Below are 10,569 nucleotides of genomic sequence, written 5' to 3'. Positions count from 1 at the left end.
ATAGGAACCATTTTTGTCCAGTTTAGTGTCTTTTAGAGCGCTAACAAAATTAAAAATATATATATTTGAGTCCCCACTAACAAAAATCGCACTGGATGGCAGAACAAAGAACAGAACAAAGTCTGACCAGTCATCACGTGAGGAGTCAGAATGAATCAGATGCTCTCTGCTATAGAAGTTTTCACCCTGTGATTATAATGAATGTTAAATCAGAGGTGTTGCTACTTGCATATAGTCACCGAAATACAAAAACACATGGCATGACAGTAACTGGCAAAGCATCTTTCTTTCTTTCTTTCTTAGAAAGAATGGCTAGACGTTGGTATATTTAACTCGCTAGCTTTTCTTGAGATTTATGACACACATGCAAATTTGCAAACACATATAACTCACTTTGACATAAAAAAAAAAGTGCCTTAACATCAGTCAGAACTTGGAGCTCCACAAGTCCCATGGGATCTTAATGACTCCATTAGGGTGATGGAGTGCTGGTGTTGGAGTGGATGGTTTTTGATACACGGTGGACTCTCACAACATTTCCAACTAACGATAAGCCGTCATTCTTTCGACTGGTCCTTTATTTTGTTGCTTTATTGCGAATCCAGCATGAGTCTGGAATTTGTTTGAATGCTCTGCTTTGTTCTGACTGATTGTAGTTTTATTGTGAAAGTGAAGTCTCTTACTTGTAACGTTTCTCAGAGCTTAACAATCAAGTGATTTTTCGTAATTGTTGCTCAACAAACCAACAGCGAATTATCACCCAGTTTTGCTGTTCCGCTCTCCTCTACAGAACTTTGTAGTGTCTTTTAGCTTGTTGTTTTGTTTTCTAGCTTTAGCATAAGCTTTTAATATGTTCTTATGTTATTTTATTAGCTATTACATTAGGTAGTAGCTCAAGAGCATAGCCGTCTAGCAGCAAAACTCGTGTTATTGTCTTGTCCATAAATGAAATAAAAGCAGTTAAGGAGGCCCAAATTTATTCACAAACAGTCTCATTAGACAATTGCCTCTATATGTAATGTTTTTTGCTTGATTGTAAGTTTTGTGCAGAAAATCACATTCAGCATCACACTAATTGACAATAATCTTCACCATTTCTTGAGAGAGACTTTAAACTTTCTCCTAATGAGCGTCAGTGTTTTCATGATTCTCCGTACCTCCATAACACACCGCGCTGATGGGCTGGTATTTACTCTGATTATAAGTGCTTCGCTCCCTCGAGACAACTCCAGCGGCCGCCAAATTAGATTTTCACCACATCACATTTGCATTGCATTGAAATCGCTGGAGTCATAGATCTAACGGATAATTGGGAATGTGGACTCCTAAGTGGCGGCGTTCATGTGGGCTGACAGAATGAGGTGACGGATATTGTGGACGGAGCAGTGGGCGGACAGGGTGTGGAGCGTGATGGAGGGGGTTCGCGGCTTCCTGGAGGTGAATGGTGGGCAGGTGTACAAAGATGGACAGGGCCCCTGAGGGTTATGGGAGGAGGTATGTTAACAAGTAATAACAGCTTATGCTCCGTATTATAGAGAGAAAACCTGATAACACATGAGAACATACGCTTTTGAATACAGAGGAGGTATAGATTCTATAAGGAAGCAATTAAAATGGCCCCCGTGGGAGCATTATAGACTTGAAACTGTAACCTTTCCCGTCCAATGTCATCTTTCTGTTGGTGTCCTTTGGGACAAAAACGACAGGAAGTCGTTCATCTCTGTGGTGTGACAGGAAGCGCAGCTGAAATATAGCTGTTTGGTCTTTTATGGGAGGACTGTGACAGGTGCTACTTCAAACGGACCGTTTGATGCTTGTTCTGAGATGGAAAAATGGTCTTTAACTGAAACTAGGATTGCAATTTCCACTCCTGTCTTACACTTTTTTGGGGGGTTTTTACATATTTAATAAGTCACTTGAATAAAAGGATTCAAGTAACACTTCCACTCAACTAAAGTGAAGTTAATGTTGGTTAAAAATGGTTCACGGTGGATTGTGCGAAACCAAAATCCGGGATTAATAGTAATATATTTACAGCGCCCTCCATAATTATTGGCACCCCTGGTTAGGATGTGTTCTTTAGCTTCTAGTAAATTCTGGTTTTTTCTAAATAATATAGGACCACAATGAAAAAAATGAGAAAAATGTAACCTTTAATTCAAGTGCATTTATTCAGTGTGAAAAAAAATCCAACACTAAAAAATAATTCTTTTACATCAAATCATGTGTGCCACATCTATTAGCACCCTTGATGTTCATACTTTGTACAACCCCTCTTTGCCACAATTCGAGTTGAGTTGAAGGTTACATTTTTCTACAATTTTGAGTGTGATAGTATGCTTCTGCAATAAAAATTGATATTTATTTTCAGGCTTATAATACATCTTAACCTGAGGTGCCAATAATTATGGAGGGCGCTGTATATTATTATTATAATTTTGTAGCCATACAACCGATGTCACATTTCTTTTTTGCAATCAAATCTTTCTTTAGGGTCAGGATTAGATAAGTTTCTGTGTTTCTCTACTGTTCTTTACTGTAAATAAACTGCGTGTTATTTTAAACGACAGCTCTTGTATTGAAAAATCCCTAAATTGTAGTAAATTATGTTCTATCAGACAGACTTTTCTTGTAGATTACTCAGAAAATTAGACTTATGAAGCTTTTCCCTTTTTCGTCAAGCAGCTTCCTGCATGAGCACCAAAAGTTGTCATGTGTCATCTAAATTTAAATAGTTCTATATTTCTTTCAACTGATTCAAAACATGAAATCTTTATACAACAGCATATGTGAAGACCATAGAACACGGTGGAACTGCTACTCGTGGGGTGACATGAGGCAAGTTTGGAGCAGGCAGGTGCATGTCAACTGATCTAAAAACAGCAGGACTGAGCTGAAATACATATTTCCGCACTGCTACTGAACAGAAGCTTCCTGCCAGCTGTGGAAATACCTGAGGGCAAAACCAACTCAAGCACAGCTAGATGATTCTGGGACGAGCCATTCACTCTCTTTGGGGTCCCACAGGGTGCCTCAGTAGGGCCCTTGGAGTCCAGTGGGACCATCAGCCTCAGGGGGGGTTATGGGATGGGAGGTAGGAAATTACTTATCGACTCAACAGCTTTTTGCACACAGCAGAATAATGCCGAGCTGCTAAAAGAATTATTGAATCAATGCTGGGTCACTTGGAAGAGGAGAAGGGCAAACTGCAAGAAGCGCTAACCTTACATTCACCTCAATTTAGCTCCTTGAATACATCAAGAAGGGGGAGGTTGTTAGGCCGATAAAGCTTTCCAAAATGTCTTCATTTTTTCTACACTTACAGATGTTCCAATCAATATTATATATACGGTCAAATGATTCAGTATTGCAAACGGAGCCCTTTGGCCTCTTTTAGCTTATTGTTTCAGTTTCCTGACCTTGAATCTCCTTTATTATAAACCTCAGCATGTGTGTGCAACACCTGCCTAGAACCAAACCTTTGCAAGTAGCTAAAGTAGGGTGGAAACTGGAGCATTTAGCAACTAATGAGACAGATTCAAAGCTCTAAAGACAATAAAATGAAAGCAAAATTTCCTCAATTATGTCTTTTACAAAAAAAAACAAAAATGGAATCAACATGTTCGACAACCTCTGCAGTTTCAGCTTTTCACACGACTCCACACATCAACTGTAGAGAGATCTTTCACCATGTTGAATGCATCTTCCAACAACTTGCTCAGACATTGTTGGAATATATTTTTGTTTCCCTCTCAGTCTCTCCCTGGTCGGTGTAAACGCAGCCTGCAGTTCAGCCGGATCGTCACATGACTGTTGTTTGTAGTCAATCATGGCTGCTTGGTTATGCTGAGGAGCACAGAATTTTATTTTCTTTTATTTTTAAAATGTATTTTTACCAGGTTGTAGTGCAAGCACTTTACTATTATTTTTTGTGTGAAGCTTTAATAAGATTTGTAGACAAAAGTGATTTTGATGTGATCGCAGTTACATGAGTACTTCAAAGGCTGTCGGAAAGTTGAAAATCGAGCAGTTTTCCCTGTTTTAAGTTTCTTGCTAAGACATGGGGTGTGCTGTTGGTGACTTTTTTTCTTTGTTAAGCTAACATGCCTTTCAAACTTGTGGGTTTTGGGGTTCATAGTGTTGGTGAACCTTATTCAAGCCAAACTCGAGTTGAAATGTACATCCGTATTTACAATAGTGTTGTTTATGGGATTTCAAGAAAATGTGTTAAGTAAAGATTAAGAGTTGGCTTGTCGAGTTAAACAGAACCTTCCAAGAGTATATGCAATTGAAAGGGTGCCAATAAAACCCCAAGTAATGAAAAAAAAGGTAGAACACATGATTGAAATGTGGCATTTCTGAGGAAGCTTTACTCCACACGGATCGGATGTTTTCATCTGCTGCTAGTTTCCGTCTCTCCAGTGGGCATTGAAGTCACGTGCTTCACGTACATCATGATTTGTTTGTTTTTGCTCCACGTTGTCGCGTTTTGCTTTTACCCATGTGCCAACTTTTCCACCTCACGCACTCCATTAAACCCTGTGCCAACCTTTAATCAGTCATCTGTTTTCCATCGTCCTTATACGTAGGTTAGGCAATTTCACAGTTTGCAAGCTTATTATCCTCCTTGGTTTGTTGGGCCATCTCTCAGCTGCGACACCCGCCTCCTCCCTGGAGCACATGACACCCATGTGCCCAATGCGGATATTAATAGAGGTCATAAGTGATCTGCAACCTGAAACTACCATTTATATCAAATCAATAAGGCAACTGAACGCTCCTTATTAAATCATAGTTTCAGCCATCACAAATCAATACCAATATAGTTTACCGGTTGTAGATTAGAGAGCTGCACAACACCACAGAATGGGAAACAAGAGGATGTTTGCTTGACTCGAACACCCGGAGAGACACACAAACACATGCAACTATTTATAACTTCATACCCAGGGACTGGCTCTGCTCCACAACAGCACAACATGGCACAACATCTAAACCAACTTTGATAGGCGGCGTTGATATTTCGGTCCGTCCACATCTAAGAGCGGAGGGACAGCTGTTCACATGTTCAAAAGATGGACACGGAGAAAGAAAGGCAGGCTGACTTAGTTGTGGACTTGGAGGAGGAGGTAATCCCTTCTCTTTCCATTTGGATGTGTCTTTACACCTTGTTGTTGTTGGATCCACGAACGTCATGCCTGACATTTCCTCCCTCGCCGATTTTTTTTTTTCTTCCAGAATGGTCTTAATGCACTGCACCTGGCAGCCAAAGAGGGCCATGTGGATCTGGTCCAGGAGCTGTTGGAGAGAGGTGCGTCGGTGGATTCAGCCACAAAGGTAAGATAACGGTTCTTTCCACTGAGTGAACTTTGATTACTGACAGGATGAAAGAAGCCACAGATATAGGAATTTCTAGTGGAGTTTGCAGTGTTGATTGGAGGCTAATTCAAGTTTGTCAGGTATAGATACTATACTTACTTACTTTTGATCTAAATAAAGCCCCCCCTTTACCTAAAGCTCTCAGAGAGTACAGGTGCATCTCATATCATTAGAATATGGTGGGAAAAGTTCAATATGTTTAATCAGATATTGCTCAAAGTGCAAATTATATATATTCTAGACTCATTACACATGAAGTGAAATATGTCATTTTAACTAGCTCCCCCAAAATTAAACTTTAAATATTAGAATTTTTCAGAAGATCAATGATGGTTAAGTAATAAAAGATTTATAATGCAGAAATACCTAAATTCGGAAAAGTATGTGTATGTATGGTCTGTAAACACTTAGTCGGGGCACAGATTTTCTATAGGGTTCAGATCTGGTGAGTTGGCTGGCCAATCAAGCACTGTAATACTACTACTACTTCTGAGTGGTTTTGGCAGTGTGGAGAGATGCCAGGTCCCGCTGGAAGACAAAATCTACATCTCCAAAAAGCTCCTCAATAGATGGAAGCGTGTAGTGCTCCAAAATCTGCTGGTAGCCGACGTCATATTTTAGATTATTTTGGACTACTTTGGGGGGGTTTCTTGAGTTATAAGCCGTCATCATCAAAGTTAAAACAAATTAAGGCTTTCAGTTTATGTGTAATATTGAACTTTTCCCACCAATTGAATTTCCCTTCTGGGATGAATAAAGTATTTTTCATTTCATTTCATAATCTAAGTATATAAGAGGTACCAGTAGTTAGTAGTAGCATAATACTGATTTGAGCACAAATACAAAACAGGAAAAAGGAACTTGAGGGGAACCTTTAAACTTAACCGATAGAGTAATATGTTAAGTTTGAGTGTTTTTTGTTTGTTTCTTGTATGGGCTCAAAGTAATTCTGCAAATCACCCTTTTAAACCTACTTTCAGATTTAGAAAATAACATTATAAGCTTACAGTATGTCCATGTTTAATGGTCGTTTAATGATGTTTCTTAGCACTCTTGTTCTTGTCCACAGTTTCTTTCTTTTTTAGCCCCTATGTATCACAGAATTCCATCTGTTGGGACATGCATCATTATCATGGGAGTATCATGACAGTATAGGATAGTGAGCAACCTCCTCAATACCAGCTTTGACCTCCAGCTCCATGACTGCTGAACTTTTGACCGAGAGACTAAAACCCCCTTAACTGAAACCTTACCCCTGACAGGCACTTATCCCCTCAGACCACACAGCGACGAAATGTTCACAGAAACGTTAGGGTTTAGAGCTCTTGTGTCGAATGCACCTGCAAGTCAACTCGAAACAAATATTAGGAAACGGTGTTTAAAGGGTATTGAAGGAGCTTGACCTCCTTTTGAGAAGATCAGTTCTATTTACATCAGTCATTGAGGAAAGCAAGCTTCTCCAGGTAATGTAGAGTGTTGAAGTTAGAGCTGTGGAGAAAGTGGAGCTTTAGAGGAAAGTGATATGTTCAGTGAAGTAGTAAACATGGAGGACTAATGCTCAAGCAATGCTGATCATTCCAACTCCTGCAATCAGAGAAGGTCTTGTCTCATTACCGAGCTGGTTTCTAGCGTTGGTGTCGCTCCAAAATGCAACCACATACTACATCGCAGTTGCTAAAAAGCAGAGATGCAATGTATTAGGAGTGAATTGTAAATCAAATTATGTTTTCTATCTCATCCAGAAAGGAAACACAGCACTTCACATAGCCTCTCTGGCCGGTCAGGCTGAAGTAGTGAAGATCCTGGTGAAAAGAGGAGCTGACATCAACGCACAGTCTCAGGTGAGTCGCTGTTCTGATGCCGTCATCCTCCTAAAAGGCATTAAATCAGTAAGCGCTTCTCGTATTGCTCGCCGCTAATGTGATGAGCCACGGTTTGCTCATAACCGGTAGTTTACCGGTAACCTTGTGCGTCTCTTTTATGTCTTGTAGAATGGCTTCACTCCTCTGTACATGGCTGCCCAGGAGAATCACCTGGACGTGGTTCGGTACCTTCTTGAGAACGGAGGCAACCAGAGCACTGCTACAGAGGTGAGCGGAGTGTGGGTGTGCATGACAACTGTGTCTGCAAGCAGCGATTTCAGAAACAGGAGCGAGATGGAAATGGTGTTGTTTTTGCAGATATTTAGTCATAAATCAAAAATATTGGACAGACCAGACTTTTTTACCTGATGATGGTACGAGATGAAAACGGTATCTGGAAGGGAAATGAACTGAATGTGATAGCGATCTATCTGACATTTGCGGAGATAATTCATTAATTATTTTTTCCGGTATGTTATTTATTCTGTTACCTGCTGTTTTGGAGATGTTCCACTGTGATGTTTTACATGAAAAATCATCCAACATCTCAAGTGGGATGATTCTTATGTATTCTGGTAGACTTTTATTTTGAAATTTATGCAGAAATTATTATGTTTTATTCTTTGAAATCCATGGAAGTGCCATATTATTGTGCGGGTGGTATTGCCCCTGCATCCTTCAAAATGACCAACGTTCTGTTTTTTTAAGAGTTGCCCATTATTCAAACTTTGTCTGAGGGTTAGTACGACTATCACAGTACTTCCAAATTAAAGATTTGTTTAAAATGAGCTTCATCCAATCTTCCTTTTTCTTTTCTTTACCCCCTCTTTCCCTCTTCACAGGATGGCTTCACCCCTCTGGCCATTGCACTCCAGCAGGGCCACAACCAAGTGGTTTCTATCTTACTGGAGAATGATACGAAAGGCAAGGTACGCCTGCCTGCCTTGCACATTGCCGCCCGCAAGGACGACACCAAATCGGCCGCCCTGCTCCTCCAGAACGACCACAACGCTGATGTCCAGTCGAAGGTATTGTGCCGTTGTGCGGTTTGACTCGCAAAGGTTGGCATGCGTGGAAGTTCAAGCTAATGTGGTGCTCTGTGTTTGTGCCAATGTTTCCATACTGTGGTTAAACTAGAGAACTGAGGGTTTGGCTAAATAGCATCTGGTAATATTTGAAGTACAGAATAGAGAAGGTAGGCACTGAAAACCAGTCTAAGCCAATGGTTTTAGCTTAGTGACGCCGGGATCCACCCTAAAAGACTCTCTGAGACTTTGTTTACAACTGCTACTAAAATCTGTATCTGGATAAGTTATCCTCATGACCAACGATATGATTATGCTGTTTTCATTATATCCTATCTTCATAATCACAGGGTCTCGCTTTTCTTTTGTCATTATGCAAAATAGATGAGTAGGTGGAAAGCTGGCAAGAAACAGTTTCATAGAAGGTGATGTTCCAGTAGAATAATGCGGATTTCTTATGTGTGGGCTGTACTGTAGTTGTAGTAATGACATTATTGCCAGTGATAATGACGCTTGAGATGAGCTTTCTATACCCACAGGGGCAACCTCGAAGCCCACAGCGATGTTGCCTCCCGCCTACATGGGGTCTTAAAGTTTCTGGTCAGAAGTGTAATATGTGGGACATTTCTACCAATGGTTAGGGTAGTTCTGACCAGTTTCTGTGTGAAGTGGAACTGTTTTGGCACTCAAATCGTGATGATGTCTCTTCCCACGGTGATGATATTTCTACCCACTGCAATGATTTTTTTTTTGTCTAAAATGTTGGGCTTTTCATTTGTAATGCTTCTAACCCCTGAGATGATAATATTTCTATCAACAGTGAGCATGGATGGGATTATACGCAGTTGGAACTAAATGTTTGGATCCTAGTGTGCCATTAGGACCTAGATGAAACCTCAGGATCAGGGGAATTTGGCACTCTATATACCTATTGTTCTCTCATGCCATTGCAATTGCTATAAATTGTCAGAGCCACATCAATACAGCTCCTGAATACTCAAAGGGAAAGTCACATGGTCAGGCTTGGTTTGGATGCAGAAGGTACCCATATTCTGCTATTTTAGGTTTCTCTTTGCTTCAATCTGTTGTATAGCTGCCTTTTTGCACGATTCATACCAAAGTCCACCCTTTTTTCAGTTACTTATCTACATCACAATGCAACACTGTGCCTGCCTAGCGGCTAGTTTAGCAGATCCTGAAATAAGGAATGAGCAGCTTCCTTACCAGAGCCGCTTCTGCTCTACTCCCAGATGCAGGGTTACGATGCATAAACCAACATTACCTTAATTCAATCAGTCCAGCTCACCAATCAGAGCAGACTTGGGGTTTTCAGGAGAGGGGTCCTTTAAGAGGCAGGCGCTAAAACGGATCATTCCAGGTAGAAAGTGAGAAGAGGTGCTGCAATGATGTCCAGTATGAGGAAAATAATGGGGTTCTTTTAACACTAAAGGATGTAAACATATTGTACTAGACCCAAAAAATCAAATTCTAAACTTGTAAATGTGCATAATGTGGGCTCTTTAATACTAATTCTCTACTTAAGCTGACTATAATTAATCATCAATGTCAGAGTAAATCAGTAGTTGTGAGCCGTGGGGATTGTCAGCTGAGCCGCGATTAAGAAACATTGTTAGTGATTAAAAAAACAACAAAAAAAACATCGAACTGAATGGGATTAAATTAAAAAACAAAAAAACAACTACTGATAAGCATTCATTGTACTACGGAAGAGGATTTGGGCCACTGAAGAAAAAAAAAAAAATTCTGAGGAAAAAGTCAGAATTCTGAGATTAAAGTAAAGAATTCTGACTTTTTTCCAGGACATAAAAAAAAATAAATTCTGGGAGATTTTTTTTTTCAATCTCTGAAAAAGTCAGAATTCGGACTTTTTTTTCCAGAAATTGAAAAAAAAAATCTCCCGGAATTTTATTTTATTTTTTTAATGTTCTGGGAACAAGTCAGAATTCTGACTTTAATCTCAGAATTTTATTATTTTTTTCTTCAGTGGCCCTAATCCTCTTCCGTATTGTACTAATTTAATCGATCCAGGTTTTCTTTTACCCACTCATACAATGTTTACCTCATCTTTACCAAGTAGTTTTAGTTGCTTAAACTTAAAGGCCAGGTTAGCAGTTTTAGAAGGGATGGATTGTTGATGTGGGCACCAGAGCAAAAAAAGGACAAATGTGGGCTGTTTTGGAAAACGGACTGGAGAAGAAAAGAAAGAAATCTGTGTTTTACGCTGTGCAGATCACATGGACATTACAAGATTTCCCTCATCAAGATAAAATATCCAGATACCA

General features: G+C 39.9%; 1 protein-coding gene across 1 annotated transcript in view; it reads left to right on the top strand.

Moving 5' to 3' along the window:
• The window catches only part of LOC103361685 (ankyrin-2-like), a 239,456-nt gene that overhangs the window by 160,292 nt on the left and 68,595 nt on the right, over window positions 1-10,569 (top strand). The window contains exons 3-6 of the mRNA XM_008287832.1: window positions 5,239-5,337; window positions 7,122-7,220; window positions 7,371-7,469; window positions 8,084-8,269. Coding sequence (XP_008286054.1) covers window positions 5,239-5,337; window positions 7,122-7,220; window positions 7,371-7,469; window positions 8,084-8,269 — 483 coding nt within the window. The remainder of the gene's footprint in view (window positions 1-5,238; window positions 5,338-7,121; window positions 7,221-7,370; window positions 7,470-8,083; window positions 8,270-10,569) is intronic.

The sequence above is a fragment of the Stegastes partitus genome, unplaced genomic scaffold (assembly GCF_000690725.1).
Source record: "Stegastes partitus isolate 25-593 unplaced genomic scaffold, Stegastes_partitus-1.0.2 Scaffold524, whole genome shotgun sequence".
In the NCBI taxonomy this organism is placed as follows: domain Eukaryota; kingdom Metazoa; phylum Chordata; class Actinopteri; family Pomacentridae; genus Stegastes; species Stegastes partitus.
The sequence above is the reverse complement of the archived record's forward strand: the minus strand, read 5'-3'. Positions and strand labels throughout refer to the sequence as shown.